At 47.2% G+C, this 15,666-nt stretch overlaps 1 protein-coding gene across 5 annotated transcripts in view; it reads left to right on the top strand.

The window, feature by feature from the left end:
* The first annotated feature begins 5,151 nt into the window (after window positions 1–5,151).
* The window catches only part of kifap3a (kinesin-associated protein 3a), a 55,951-nt gene continuing 45,436 nt past the window's right edge, over window positions 5,152–15,666 (top strand). For 3 of the 5 annotated variants that reach the window (XR_006832016.1, XM_046300139.1, XM_046300137.1), the window contains exons 1-10: window positions 5,153–5,365; window positions 5,942–6,073; window positions 6,978–7,120; window positions 7,247–7,299; window positions 7,446–7,587; window positions 8,452–8,551; window positions 9,042–9,166; window positions 9,442–9,540; window positions 10,600–10,778; window positions 13,506–13,668. Coding sequence is in view for 4 of the 5 variants with exons in the window: in XM_046300139.1 (XP_046156095.1) it covers window positions 5,325–5,365; window positions 5,942–6,073; window positions 6,978–7,120; window positions 7,247–7,299; window positions 7,446–7,587; window positions 8,452–8,551; window positions 9,042–9,166; window positions 9,442–9,540; window positions 10,600–10,778; window positions 13,506–13,668 (1,177 nt within the window). In the remaining variant the exon portion in view is untranslated. Of the gene's footprint in view, window positions 5,366–5,941; window positions 6,074–6,977; window positions 7,121–7,246; window positions 7,300–7,445; window positions 7,588–8,451; window positions 8,552–9,041; window positions 9,167–9,441; window positions 9,541–10,599; window positions 10,779–13,505; window positions 13,669–15,666 lie in introns of all 5 variants that reach the window. The other 2 variants (XM_046300141.1, XM_046300140.1) reach the window with 2 other exon arrangements.

Here is a 15,666-nt window from a genome sequence, read left to right as displayed (position 1 = left end):
GGGCTTTCTCCTATAGAGCTCCATTTTTATGGAATGGTCTGCCTACCCATGTGAGAGACGCAGACTCGGTCTCAACCTTTAATTCTTTATTGAAGACTCATCTCTTCAGTAGGTCCTATGATTGAGCGTAGTCTGGCCCAGGAGTGTGAAGGTGAACGGAAAGGCTCTGGAGCAACGAACCGCCCTTGATGTCTCTGCCTGGCCGGTTCCCCTCTTTCCACTGGGATTCTCTGCCTCAAACCCTATTCCAGGGGCTGAGTCACTGGCTTACTGGTGCTCTTCCATGCCATCCCTAGGAGGGGTGCATCACTTGAGTAGGTTGAGTCACTGACATGATCTTCCTGTCTGGGTTGGCGCCCCTCCCCCCCGGGTTGTGCCGTGAGGGAGATCTTTTTGGGCTATACTCGGCCTTGTCTCAGGATGGTTGGTTGGAGATATCCCTCTAGTGGTGTGGGGGCGGTGCTTTGGCAAAGTGGGTGGGGTTATATCCTGCCTGTTTGGCCCTGTCCGGGGGTATCGTCGGACGGGGCCACAGTGTCTCCCGACCCCTCCTGTCTAAGCCTCCAGTATTTATGCTGCAATAGTTTGTGTTGGAGGGCTAGGGTCAGTCTGTAATATCTGGAGTATTTCTCCTGTCTTATCCGGTGTCCTGAGTGAATTTAAGTATGCTCTCTCTTTTTCTCTCTTTCTTTCCCTCTTTCTTTCTTTCTTTCTCTCGGACCTGAGCCCTAGGACCATGCCTCAGGACTACCTGGCCTGATGACTCCTTGCTGTCCCCAGTCCACCTGGTCGTGCTGCGGCTCCAGTTTCAATTATTCTGCCTGCAGCTATGGAACCCTGACCTGTTCACCGGACGTGCAGAAGACAGCAGGAGCGGAAGAGATACTCTGAATGATCGGCCAACTGACATTTACTCCTGACGTGCTGACCTGTTGCACCCTCTACAACCACTGTGATTATTATTATTTGACCATGCTGGTCATCTATGAACATTTGAACATCTTGGCCATGTTCTGTTATAATCTCCACCCGGCACAGCCAGAAGAGGACTGGCCACCCCTCATAGCCTGGTTCCTCTTTAGGTTTCTTCCTAGGTTCTGGCCTTTCTAGGGAGTTTTTCCTTGCCACCATGCTTCTACACCTGCATTGCTTTCTGTTTGGGATTTTAGGCTGGGTTTCTGTACAGCACTTTGTGACATCAGCTGATGTAAGAAGTGCTTTATAAATACATTTGATTTGATTGATTGTAGTATTGTTTTTTCATACAATGTAATAATGCCTCGAGATGTTTTTTTTTCTATTCAGAGAAATTAGTAATTCCATTCGCTTGCATTATTTACCTTAAAGTAGTGTGAAAGTACCCGAGTTTGACCACTAGATGCAGGTGTTCCAACTAAGCCACCACACATCCATTTCGATGGTTTATTAAATAGATCACAACATTTCCTTTGCAAAATTGGGTAGAAAACCAATAGATTTGGCTTATTATGAAAATAAATTGTGTGGTCATCCTCACAATTTAAGCCAGTCCTCCATGAAAGCGATTCAGTTTGTCCATCTCTGAGCAACCTAATGTTTCAACTCAACTCAATCATCAAGTTTTCAGACGACACCACAGTGGTAGGCCTGGAAAATAACCTCTCACTCAACGTCAACAAAACAAAAGAGGTGATCGTGGACTTCAGGAAACAGCAGAGGGAGCACCGCCCTATCCACATCGATGTGACAGTAGTGGAGGAGGTGGAAAGTTTTAAGTTCCTCTGCGTAAACATCACAAACAAACTGAAATGGTCCACCCACACAGACAGCGTGGGGAAGAAGGCGCAACCGCGCCTCTTCAACCTCAGGAGGCTGAAGAAATTTGGCTTGTCATCTAAAACGCTGACAGATTTTTACAGATGCACAATCGAGGGCATCCTGTCGGGCTGTATCACCGGTTCGGCAACTGCTCCGCCCTCAACCGTAAGGCTCTCCAGAGGGTAGTGAGGTCTGCACATAGCATCACCGGGGGCAGACTACCTGCCCTCCAGGACACCTACACCACCTACGTCACAGGAAGGCCATAAAGATCATCAAGGACAACAACCACCTGAGCCACTGCCTGTTCACCCCGCTATCATCCAGAAGGTGAGGTCAGTACAGGTGCATCAAAGCTAGGACCGAGAGGCTGAAAATCAGCTTCTATCTCAAGACCATCAGACTGTTAAACCGCCATCACTATCACAGACAGGCTGCTGCCAATATACAGACTCAAATCTCTGGCCACTTAAATAAACAGACTTAATAAAGGTATCACGTGTCACTTTAAATGATGCCACTATAATAATGTTTACATATCCTACATTATTAATCTCATGTGTATATATAATGTATTCTACACCATCTACTGCATCTTGTCTATGCCGTTCGGCCATCGCTCATCCATATATTTATATGTATATATTATCATTCTTCCCTTTACATTTGTGTATAAGGTAGTTGTTGTGAATTTGTTATATTACTTGTTAGATTTTACTGCACGATCGGAACTAGAAGCACAAGCATTTTACTACACTCACATTAACATCTGCTAACCATGTGTATGTGACCAAACCATTTGATTTGGTTTGATTTGAATAGTCCAGTAAGTGGTAGCTTTCTCACATGAAGACTCAAAACTTTGATGGAGAAATGGGCTAGGACCTACAGTAGTACCATTACCACTGCAAAACAGGAGATGTTTGGGCCGTTTACCATTGAAGAACATAACATTGAAACTGATGTAGCCTATTAAGTCAGTTAAGAACAAATTCTTATTTACAATGGTGGCCTTGTTCAGTGGCAGAACAACAGATTTTTACGTTGTCAGCTCGGGGATTCGATCTGACCCAACACTCTGACCACTAGGCTTCCCACCACTCTGATGGTTTGTTTCTTCAACAAAAATGGTCTATCAGTAAGTAATCCAGACCTTTTTGGAAGGGAATAAACCACACACACAAGGGGGCTGTTTCATGCACACAGATTAAGAGTAAAGGAAGGACAAACTTGCTTTCATGGAGGACTGGCTTGAATTGTGAGGATGATCATGAGTTAAATCTATTGGGTTTCTACCCAAAGTTGCAAAGGAAATGTTGTGATCTATTTAATAAAACACAAGATACCAGCAAAATGGATTTTAAAAAAGTGTGACGGCATAGCAGGAACAGCGGCATCTAGTAGTCAAAACCTGATACTTCCACAATACTTTATGGTAGATAATGCAGGTGACTTCAATTACTAATTTCTCTGGACAGGGGAGAAAAAAACCATCACCAGATTCACAGGGAATACATTACTTAGTATGGAGAAGCAATACTCCAAGCCACAGCTTCATATTACTTGTCATACATAAAGAACTGATACTGTATATTGGTTGTTGGGGTATAATGTGGAACTAAATTTATTGAATATTATCTGTATTCTATAATAAATCCTATGAATGTATAGTTTCGTCCAAATTGGATGTTGGGTAGTCTACTATATTTCTTGAATATTATTTGAATCCGATGAATTAAAATGGCCCATTTTGGTGCAATCAATTATCTTAATATCTCTGAGATCAAATTAAATTTCAACAAAATAATGTTTCAGGAATGCCAATCTTTCTTGTTTCTAACTACAGAAACGATTTCAGAACACTGAGATGGTGGTCCAAATGACATGGAATGACTCCATGGCCAATCCTATGAGAATGCCTGCATGATCAACAGTATCAAAGACTCCTCCTTAAATACTCTACTACATAGATTTTACAGTGTTGCCCAGCACATAACCTTATTACAGCACATTGGGAAACTATAGTCCCTCCTTTCACGCAAACACCTCAAAACATGGATTACTTCACAGTAAAATATCTAGTGTAGCGCAATGCCCAGTACATTCTATTACAACCAGAAAACAGTTAGGTGCCCGACATGAGACGCATTCTAATTTTAGAGTGATGACATCACCCGTCACTTTGGAAGGCTAGCTTAAAATGTTGCTCTGACAAGCAAATTCACTTTTGAGTGAAAAGTGCAAATTGGGTAATACAACTTTCTGTCCCTTAAAGACATGTGCTGTCAATATTAATGACCTGTTGACTACAGACTGTATGCCAATTCAGACTGTTGAGGTGATATAGGGCTTGCAGTGTATCTCAACTATATCTCACATGTTTTCCGTACCCTTCATACACTATGTGCAATAATTATTGATTATCTGTGGACTAATTTCAGGCTGTTGAATTGTTATACAATGTATCTTAAACAGGGTTGGAGGCATCCATTTCAGTGCAATAGTCACATAAGGAAATTGATATAAATGAATTAAGACATTTTAATGTATTTTAGTTTACTTTAAATGAATTGTCCCTAGTACTGAGCTGTTAGGCCTAAATAATGTTTAGCCAGTGAACTCAAGGGAAAGTTCACATATTTACACCCTGACCTGTAAGGTCCATAGTCAATGTCACCTGACCCTGTGACCTGAGATACCAGACTCTTCTATTGGGACATCCATCATGTTTGCTACAGCACTATAAAAAGACAGTCTAAAACAGCCTACCAATCAATCACAACCGTGCTTCTACACTTGCATTGCTTGCTGTTTGGGGTTTTAGGCTGGGTTTCTGTACAGCACTTTGAGATATCAGCTGATGTAAGAAGTGCTTTATAAATACATTTGATTTGAACAGTCTCAAGGCAGAATAGAAAATGGATCACTTGCTGGTTCCAAGAAAGAGGGTCTCTGATTGGAAGGGTGGCAGGTAGCCTAGTGGTTAAGAGTGTTGGGCCAGTAACCGAACCGACTAGGTGAACAATCTGTGCCCTTGAGCAAAGCACTTAAACATAATAGCTTATGTAAGTCGCTCTAGATAAGAGCATCTGCTAAATTACTCAAATGTATAATTTCAACAATTAAAATAGTTCCTGATAGGAAAGCACTAAACCAAGTCCAACAAAAGAGTGAAATTGAAGAATCTGACTATGTCATAACAGAGACCGCATGATTGATGTCATGTTGTTCCTGCATTAGGTCCCTGGGACAACACTTCTGAACACAGGACAACAGATCTGCTAAACCCATTATACACAGTTCTCCTCCAGACCTACAGATGGCGATAGGGTGCTCTCTGGCCGACATTTCAACGTTCTATGCATTTGCCGCTTTGCATGCTGGGAAGGGAGTCTCACCCTAGCAACAGCAAGATTATAAACGATGCGAGTTCTCAATTTTAGCTAGGAAACCGTTTGACAATTCAGACGTTTTGTTTACATTTACAGTGAAAGAAAATTAAATGTGAGTTTTCCATAATTCCCGAAATGGACAAACTGCAGGCAGAAGATGCACGGTACTTGAAAAGGTAACGTTAGCTAGCCAGCTGTGGCTAGAAAACAGATGCTGATGTTTTGACAATCAGCTGTGACTGATATGTGACGTCGTGGCTCATAATGTATTTTGAAATTATTATTTTTTAAATACATACTTGGTGTATTTTGAGTGCATTCTTTACAGGGACAGTTCACATTAATCAACGTTTAAGTAAAAATGCCGGTTTTAGCCAGACGGCTAATTTTCAACCGCAGTCCATGAGCAGGTTATTAAAAAAAGTACAATAACAATACATACAAACAATGAGCACCAACAGAGTAACACAGGACAAGCTACAGACACGGAAAGCGGCAATAAACAGCTAGGGATTATGTTCACAAGTCTGATTGGTCTTTAGCCATGTCTTAATGTTTTTTGTGTAAAGGCGCGATAGGTGTTGCACTTGTGTGTGTCTGATGGCAGTGTGTGTTTTGAGGTATTCAAGCTTACTGTCTAGTAGTGTCTAATGATTTGGTGGTTGGAATTGAATGTTGTAAATCAAAACAGGTTTATCATCCAGATCTTCATCATCATTATCAATTGCCTGGTCATTTCTCTCCATCCATAGGAAAGTAAAACGGGGGAGTTTGGATGTCCACCCGACAGAGAAAGCCCTCGTTGTTCAGTATGAGGTGGAGGCGACTATCCTCGGCGAAATGGGGGACCCGATGGTTGGAGAACGCAAGGAGTGTCAGAAAATGTAGCTAAGCATGGGTCTAATGTAACGTTAGCGAATTACCTACGAAAATTAGATTAGCGTTGAAGTTGTTGTTTTTCCAGTCGCTCTCACCTGAACAGTAAGTAGTAATGGGTCGTTCGCAAACGAACGGATCTTTTTGGTGAAAGTCGGGAACCGAATTACATCGGCGAAAGAGCCGTTCATTTGGCTCCCTGATTTGCATACTGCTACTACTGCTTTTTTAGTTTTTTTCTGTAGATAAATGACAAATTAAATAAATCCTAATTGCATAAACAATCAATAGTGGCTAGAGCGCGTCAAATCTTGTCCACGCTAAAAAAAATCAGTGCGGAAAAAATAAAACGTACTTTTTTTGGCAGATTATCTAATAAATTGGCCAGGTGAAAATGTATTTGAAATCGCATTTCACGTTCAGGCATAATGGTAGCCTACATTTTGGTCTTTACATTGAAGATGAGCAATTGTTTCATGGTTCTAGATTTTTAAGCATTTTGAACGAAGAACCGTTTGGGCGCCTGCTCTTTTACAAAATAGAGCTAAATGAGCCGGTTCACAGAAAATACTCGAATGCCCATCACTACTGAACAGGTCCAATGGGTTCTTTTATACATACCATGTTCACCACGAAGTAGAGTCCCAGGGGAAACACTGACCAAAATAGTGGTCATTTCCTACCCTGTTTACATGATGCTTTAGCTTGATTTTTTTGGGCTTGATCTGTATTTTTTTACTTTTGTTTATTTGGTAAATGTTTTCTCAACTCTGTCTTGAACTGCACTGTGGTTAAGGGCTTGTAAACATTTGATTTAGCCTTAACAAAAGATGAAGTCATTGAAAAGTTATTGGAAGTTTTTTTTTTTTTTTTCTAAGAAAATTGCTCAAAATATGTATTTTCTATTCACAGCATCCGCCTTAAAAGCTTAAACGCCAACACAGACATCACCACCCTGGCTCGCAGGGTGGTGGAGGAATGCAGGCTCATTCATCCATCTAAACTTCCAGAGGTGGAACAACTGCTGTTCTACCTGCAGAACCGCAAGAAGCCAGGTAATGGTTACATCATGGTAACGCCTGGTCCTGACAGGCTGCAGTTGCAGGCTGAATGACTCATTATGTAAATACATGTTCATCATGCTGACTAGTGTCTTTGCTGTGCTGTCCTGCACCTCACAGACAAACAAGAGAAACATTCGCCCAGAGACCTCACACCATTTGAGGGGATGGAGGTAAGGAGAGTGTCAAATATCTGTGTGTGTGTGTGACGGTGTGTGTGTGTCCATTTCTGTGTATTTGATACCATGATTCATTGCATTATTTCTGTGTTATTAATCCTCCTCATTCCTCACCCATACTGTATCTGGGTCGTTGTCAGCTGGATGAGGAGGCCAACATCAACTGCATAGATGACTATGTGGAGCTGCTGTATGAAGACATCCCAGAGAAGGTCAGGGGAGCCACCCTCATTCTCCACCTCGCCCGCAACCCTGACAACCTGGAAGAGCTCCTGCAGAATGGTACGCTCCTTCTTTGAGTTCCTTCCTCATCTGTCACAATGGTATGCCCCAGAGTAATCATATGCTCTATGGACTGGGCATTTTAGAGAAAGTCTGTGTTCAAGTATTTTCATGAAAGTAATTTTGAGTACTCGAATACTCGCATATAAGCGTGAAACCAGGCTGAAGGCAAAACGTTTGTGGTATGCTATTTGTTGTTCCAATTACTTGTTATATTCGAGTACTTGCACCCATCCCTACTCTGCTCTGCTGGGTGTATGAAAGCTATACAGGCCAGATGCTAGCCAAACTCTAGTGTTATTGGTTGATATAATCCATTCTCTCAGCAGGCAGCCCATCCCATTCATCAGAAAAACACAGCCAAGCCCTTCCTATTCCCTTCCCTGATGACAGAGCTGTTTTCTCTCACAACAGCACAAGGCCATCATCCATTACAACTGTCAGAAGATGGCATGGCTTCATTTGTAACTGTCAATATGCATCACGGGTTCACTTTGTCGTAACGCATCAAGTGGTCAGATGTTGATAATGGTAGAACTGTGAGACCTGGGGTCAGTGAGGAAAGAGGAGAGGGCCAGGAGGAATGGAACAACGTGATATGTGTCTTTACAATGAAGGTCACCCATAGCTCAAAGCCATGTGAGCCTGGAACCCCTTACATTCACCCAGGTTCCTTACCTTAACCTCCAACCCCAACCTGACTGTCATCTCTAATTGACTCTTTCCATCAGCCCTACTCCATACTTCCCTTCCCAATCCTAACAGTCTGTCCATTTCCTTCAAATAATCCCTTCCCCACTTCCTCGATCACTTCCCTTTCTCCTTGCCCCCCTCTAACCTGACTGTGTGTCTGCTCCTCGTCAGAAACGGCCCTGGGAGCTCTGGCCAGAGTCCTGAGGGAGGACTGGAAACAGAGCGTTGACATGGCAACTACCATTATCTACGTCTTCTTCTGCTTCTCCAGGTACACAATTCCCTCTCTTTCTTCCCTCTCTTTCTTTCCCCTCTCTCTTTCTCTTCTCTCTCTCTCTCTCTCTCTCTCTCTCTCTCTCTCTCTCTCTCTCTCTCTCTCTCTCTCTCTCTCAAAACCTTACCCTTGAAAGGATGATATATAAACTACTTGTCAAGAGCGATTTGAGTTGTGAGCGGATCTAAGCTGTTCTGAAAACTGATAGTCTTTCTTGATCTCGCTTCATGGCAGTGCTATGCTGTTGGGGTTTTACAATGATCTGGTTTGTGTCTGGCTGATTATGAGTAGGAGATAAGAGATACTGTTGGACTCGATGCTTTAAGGTTTTATTTTGGCACAACCTTTTGGGACTAAGCTCTCAGGAGATGGGATCATTTCAATCTGAGCTCCCGATTGTGGTCCAAATAGGTGTTGCATGATGATGAACAATGTGCACTTTTGAATAAGTGGAAGCCTTGTAAACCTTTCCTCTTCCCATCCCCAGTTTCTCCCAGTTTCATGGGCTAGTGACCCACTATAAGATCGGAGCCCTCTGTATGAACATCACTGAACACGAGCTGAAGAGGTACGACCTCTGGCAGGATGAACTGCAGAAGAAGAAGAAGGCTTATATCCTTCAGCTAAGGTCAAAGGTCACATGAAAGATGTTACAATACCTTTCTGCTTCACAGAGGGTCAACACCTCAGGGTCTCTGCTGTCCTCAGTGTTGGCATATCTCTTCATTTTAATCATAATTATCATAGTATCGAAGGAAAGGCAATGGATAGTTGTTATTCTTTGGACGTTGTAATAGACTGATCTAAAACATGTGACTATATCAGTTCTCTATGGTGAGTTGATTGGATCAGTGTAGCAGCAGTACTCCTTCCTTGACTGTTTTCACATGAAGAGGACCCTGACAACCAGAATGTGAAGAAGGAACATGAGAAAGCCTTGAAGAAATACCAGGGCCTCCTGAACAAGCAGGAGCAGCTTCTACGAGGTACAGTAAAAGTGGTACATTACCATGCCTAGCAGAAGGCCAGTGATGTGTTGAGCAGAAGGCCAGTGATGTGTTGAGCAGAAGGCCAGTGATGTGTTGAGCAGAAGGCCAGTGATGTGTTGAGCAGAAGGCCAGTGATGTGTTGAGCAGAAGGCCAGTGATGTGTTGAGCAGAAGGCCAGTGATGTGCTGAGCAGAAGGCCAGTGATGTGCTGAGCAGAAGGCCAGTGATGTGCTGAGCAGAAGGCCAGTGATGTGAAGGCCAGTGATGTGAAGGCCAGTGATGTGTTGAGCAGAAGGCCAGTGATGTGAAGGCCAGTGATGTGAAGGCCAGTGATGTGTTGAGCAGAAGGCCAGTGATGTGAAGGCCAGTGATGTGAAGGCCAGTGATGTGTTGAGCAGAAGGCCAGTGATGTGAAGGCCAGCGACGTGTTGAGCAGAAGGCCAGTGATGTGAAGGCCAGTGATGTGTTGAGCAGAAGGCCAGGGATGTGAAGGCCAGGGATGTGAAGGCCAGGGATGTGAAGGCCAGTGATGTGTTGAGCAGAAGGCCAGTGATGTGAAGGCCAGCGACGTGCTGAGCAGAAGGCCAGCGACGTGCTGAGCAGAAGGCCAGCGACGTGCTGAGCAGAAGGCCAGCGACGTGCTGAGCAGAAGGCCAGCGACGTGCTGAGCAGAAGGCCAGCGACGTGCTGAGCAGAAGGCCAGCGACGTGCTGAGCAGCACTGTTAGTGCTTGATAATGCAATGATGTAATAAGCAATAATATTACAATTAATAACATAGTGATTACATTGCATTGTATATTTGGTATATCAGTTTTTACATGGTAATAACATGGCAATATTACATGGTATAACTTCCTTTTACATGTATTATTATGATAATAACATAGTGATTATGTGATAGTATTACATAGTATTCTACATATTTTTTTACATTTACATTATTACATAGTATATTATTATTTAAAAAAATGTTTGCATTGGTTATAACGTAGAAATAACAGGTTAGAGCCATATCTAATTCTCAAGTCCCAAGTCCTCTCCCTGTGCTCCCCAGTGGCTCTGTACCTGTTGTTAAACCTGGCTGAGGACACACGCACAGAGCTGAAAATGAGGAACAAGAACATCGTCCACATGCTGGTGAAGACCCTGGACCGGGAGGACGAGGAGCTACTGGTGCTCGTGGTCTCCTTCCTCAAGAAACTCAGCATCTTCCTGGAGAACAAGAACGACATGGTGAGGGAGGGAGGGAGAGGGGAGGGGAGGGGGATAGAGAGAGAGTGGGATAGAGAGAGAGTGGGATAGAGAGAGGGGGATGGAGAGATGGAGAGGGGACAGAGAGAGGGAGAGGGGACAGAGAGAGGGAGAGGGGACAGAGACAGGGAGAGGGGACAGAGAGAGGGAGAGGGGACAGAGAGAGGGAGAGGGGACAGAGAGAGGGAGAGGGAACAGAGGGAGGGAGAGGGAACAGAGGGAGGGAGAGGGAACAGAGGGAGGGAGAGGGGACAGAGGGAGGGAGAGGGAACAGAGGGAGGGAGAGGGAACAGAGGGAGGGAGAGGGAACAGAGAGGGAGGGGAGAGGGAACAGAGAGAGGGAGAGGGGACAGAGAGAGGGAGAGGGAACAGAGAGAGGGAGAGGGAACAGAGGGAGGGAGAGGGGACAGAGGGAGGGAGAGGGAACAGAGGGAGGGAGAGGGGACAGAGGAGGGAGAGGGAACAGAGGGAGGGAGAGGGGACAGAGGAGGGAGAGGGAACAGAGGAGGGAGAGGGAACAGAGAGAGGGAGAGGGGACAGAGAGAGGGAGAGGGGACAGAGGGAGGGAGAGGGAACAGAGGGAGGGAGAGGGAACAGAGGGAGGGAGAGGGAACAGAGGGAGGGAGAGGGAACAGAGGGAGGGAGAGGGGACAGAGGGAGGGAGAGGGGACAGAGGGAGGGAGAGGGGACAGAGAGAGGGAGAGGGAACAGAGGGAGGGAGAGGGAACAGAGGGAGGGAGAGGGGACAGAGGGAGGGAGAGGGGACAGAGGGAGGGAGAGGGAACAGAGGGAGGGAGAGGGGACAGAGGGAGGGAGAGGGAACAGAGGGAGGGAGAGGGGACAGAGAGAGGGAGAGGGGACAGAGAGGGGGAGGGGACAGAGAGAGGGAGAGGGGACAGAGAGAGGGAGAGGGGACAGAGAGAGGGAGAGGGGACAGAGAGAGGGAGAGGGACAGGACAGAGAGGGAGAGGGAGGGGAGAGGGGAGAGGGAGGGAGGGAGAGAGGGGACAGAGACAGGGAGAGGGGACAGAGGGAGGGAGAGGGGACAGAGGGAGGGAGAGGGAACAGAGGGAGGGAGAGGGGACAGAGAGAGGGAGAGGGGACAGAGAGAGGGAGAGGGGACAGAGAGAGGGAGAGGGGACAGAGGGAGGGAGGGGACAGAGGGAGGGGAGAGGGGGAGGGGGAGAGGGGACAGAGGGAGGGAGAGGGGACAGAGGGAGGGAGAGGGGGAACAGGGAGAGGGACAGAGGAGAGGGGACAGAGAGAGGGAGAGGGGACAGAGAGGAGGGAGAGGGGACAGAGAGAGGGAGAGGGGAGAGAGGGAGAGGGGACAGAGAGAGGGAGAGGGGACAGAGAGAGGGAGAGGGGACAGAGGGAGAGGGACAGAGGGAGAGGGAACAGAGGGAGGGAGAGGGGACAGAGCGGGGGACAGAGGGAGAGGGGACAGAGGGAGGGAGAGGGGACAGAGGGAGGGAGAGGGGACAGAGGAGAGGGAGAGGGGACAGAGGGAGGGAGAGGGGACAGAGAGAGGGAGAGGGGACAGAGAGAGGGAACAGAGGGAGGGGGACAGAGGGAGGGAGAGGGAACAGAGGGAGGGAGAGGGGACAGAGGGAGGGAGGGGACAGAGGGAGGGAGAGGGGACAGAGGGAGGGAGAGGGGACAGAGGGAGGGAGAGGGAACAGAGGGAGGGAGAGGGAACAGAGGGAGGGAGAGGGGACAGAGGGAGGACAGAGAGGGAGCGGGGACAGAGGGAGGGAGAGGGACAGAGAGGGAGGACAGAGAGAGGGAACAGAGGGAGCGGGGACAGAGAGGGAGGGAACAGAGGGAGCGGGGATAGAGAGGGAGGGGACAGAGGGAGCGGGGATAGAGAGGGAGCGGGGACAGAGAGGGAGCGGGGACAGAGAGAGGGGACAGAGAGGGAGCGGGGACAGAGAGGGACGGGGATAGAGAGGGAGCGGGGATAGAGAGGGAGCGGGGAAGAGAGGGAGGAGGACAGAGAGGGGACAGAGGGAGCGGGGAGAGAGGGAGCGGGGACAGAGGGAGGGAACAGAGAGGGAGGGACAGAGAGGGAGCGGGGACAGAGAGGGAGGGACAGAGGGGACGGGGACAGAGAGGGAGCGGGGACAGAGAGGGAGCGGGGACAGGGAGCGGGGATAGAGGAGAGGGGACAGAGAGGGAGCGGGGACAGAGAGGGAGCGGGGACAGAGAGGGACGGGGACAGAGAGGGAGGGGGATAGAGAGGGAGCGGGGACAGAGAGGGAGCGGGGATAGAGAGGGAGCGGGGATAGAGAGAGAGGGGATAGAGAGGGAGCGGGGATAGAGAGGGAGAGGGGATAGAGAGGGAGAGGGGATAGAGAGAGGAGAGGGAGAGGGGACAGAGAGAGGGAGAGGGGACAGAGAGAGGGAGAGGGGGATAGAGAGGGGGAGGAATGCAAGGATGAAGGAGGAGAAATAAAAGCCAGGATTCTCAACATGGTGAGGAAAATACATGCAAAGTCGCAGGTCCTCCGATTGAGGTCATCTCTAATGGTTTACATTTTGTTAGGGTAAGAGTATTTTTTTTAAATGCCTTCTAGTATAGACTTTAGTGCGTGTAGAGCAGAAGATTACTCTGGGGCATACCATTGTGACAGATGAGACTTTAGGCAGTGTAGAGTTGTACTTTCTACCGCGATGTGTTGAGTAACTAGGCTTTTCCCTGGTGTTCAGGCAGAGACACATGCGGTGGAGAAACTGGCCAGGCTGCTGGCCTGTGATCATGAGAACCTACTGAACACTACCCTGCGTCTGCTCCTCAACCTCTCCTTTGACACAGGCCTCCGCAGCCAGATGGTTCAGGCTGGACTCATCCACAAACTCTCCTTAATGCTAGGTACTGACAGACACAACTCCCTGTGTGTGTTTGAGAGTGTGTATGTATGTGTGTGTGTGCGTTTCAGTATGTCTAAGTAAGTGTGTGTCAGTGTGTGCAGGTGCAGGCTGTTATAGAGCTGTGGACACAGCGAGGCTGGTTCTGGCTCTGGTGGCCATTAGAAAAATGACTTCCTGAAACAAGATCCAGTGTGTGATTGGTGCTTTAGCTCATCCAGGGGGTCATGTGGCACGGCTGGGAGCATCTGTGATGGGCCCTTTGAAGCCTCTCCAGGGAGGGTCGGGTAACTTGCATAATTAATATAATATATTTGTTAGAATAACACTCTGGGCCCCAGCATAAATGTTGTTTTTGTAGGAGCCGGCCGGAGAGGCTGAGGAGGGGTCTACAGAGGTTTGGGAGGGATTTTCTTTTCTTTTAGAATGAGACATACACATGTGCGCGTGCACCTACGCATACACACATGATGTACAGGCGCACGTCCTGTCCAAGCTTAGGCTAAACATAGCTGAATATATCTCATTTTCAGTGGGGGCTGCTGAGGGGAGGACGGCTCATAATAATGGCTGAAACGGAGCGTGAATGAAATGACAAACTATGGAAACCATGTGTTTGAAGTATCTGACATCATTCCGCTCCAGTCAATACCACGAGTCCGTCCTCCCCTAGATGCCACCAACCTCCTGTGCTGATTTTAGTGTGTGTGTGTGTGTGTGTGTGTGTGTGTGTGTGTGTGTGTGTGTGTGTGTGTGTGTGTGTGTGTGTGTGTGTGTGTGTGTGTGTGTGTGTGTGTGTGTGTGTGTGTGTGTGTGTGTGTGTGTGTGTGTGTGTGTGTGTGTGTGTGTGTGTGTGCGTGCGTGCGTGTGTGTGCGTGTGTGCACGCGTGTGATTTCAATCTCCGAAGAATCGAGGCCTTATTAGTCATCCTCTAGCCTCTGTGATGTGGTGTCCTTGCCTCTATGTTTGTGTCCAGAGATGCTCCTCTTATCTCCAAAGAGATAACCTTTCTTCTCTGCTCTGTTCTGCTGTGAGGGTGTGAGGTGACGTCTGCCATCCCTCTGATCCCTGTCCCATCAGCCCCGCTATGGTTTCCCAACCTGGGCTGATAAGATGAAAGGGTGAAGTGTGGGTTACTCCTCCTCTTCACCTTCCTCCTGATCCCTCCATCTCAAGCAGGATTTAGGACCAACTACGACATCTCAGTCCTTTCAACCCTTCACCTGACCACTGACTCTTTGTTGTTGACGTGACTATCTGTCATGGGTGCTGCTGAAGTACCACGTTTTACAGTCAAGAAAATGCTCCTTATTTATTACAGAATCATTCCATTGCACTGATTGACTATTGAAGGGACATTTTCTTTGTTTTTTCTTTCTTTGAAGATTGAACCAGTATTCTTATTTACTCAATACATTGTACTAACAACAATAGTATACGGTCCACAAAACTGCCCCAGAGACCACTAATGCATGGCGGTGTGATTTTATCAAGGTTGAGTGGTTTTAAATCAGAACAGGGTGTAATTGGAGTTTAGCTCTCCCACTAACTGCCTCTGAACACTCTAGATAATTCTTAACAGCTCCCCAATCTTTCTTTCACTGGGGCTCTAGTGGTGTTTTGAACATTTTTAATGGGGTCTCTGTCTTTCCCCATAAAGGATCCTCCATGTTTCTACCGGTGTAGTGAGGGAGTTTGCCAGGTCAGATGAGTGTGAGTGTGTTTAGGTATAGGTTGAGGGCAACACTAATGAGAAGCACATGTTTGTGCCAATCGTGGCACTGCAAAGGCCTGAGCAGCGTAGCTTTATTAAAGGCAGTAAAATTGATGCTTCCTCCTGTTTTCCCAATGAAACCTCCAAGCCGTCTCTTTTCCCTTGTTTCCAGCAGTTCAGTGAGCCCATCTGGTTCCAGTAGGCTGCCTTCCCTGCATGATCCCTGACCACGGCTTAGGACCAGTTAGTACTGGACTGGGTTGCTCTGCTCTGTCAGATCAGAGGTC

The sequence above is a fragment of the Oncorhynchus gorbuscha genome, linkage group LG15 (assembly GCF_021184085.1).
Source record: "Oncorhynchus gorbuscha isolate QuinsamMale2020 ecotype Even-year linkage group LG15, OgorEven_v1.0, whole genome shotgun sequence".
NCBI lineage: Eukaryota > Metazoa > Chordata > Actinopteri > Salmoniformes > Salmonidae > Oncorhynchus > Oncorhynchus gorbuscha.
This window is presented reverse-complemented; position numbering and strand designations above follow the sequence as displayed.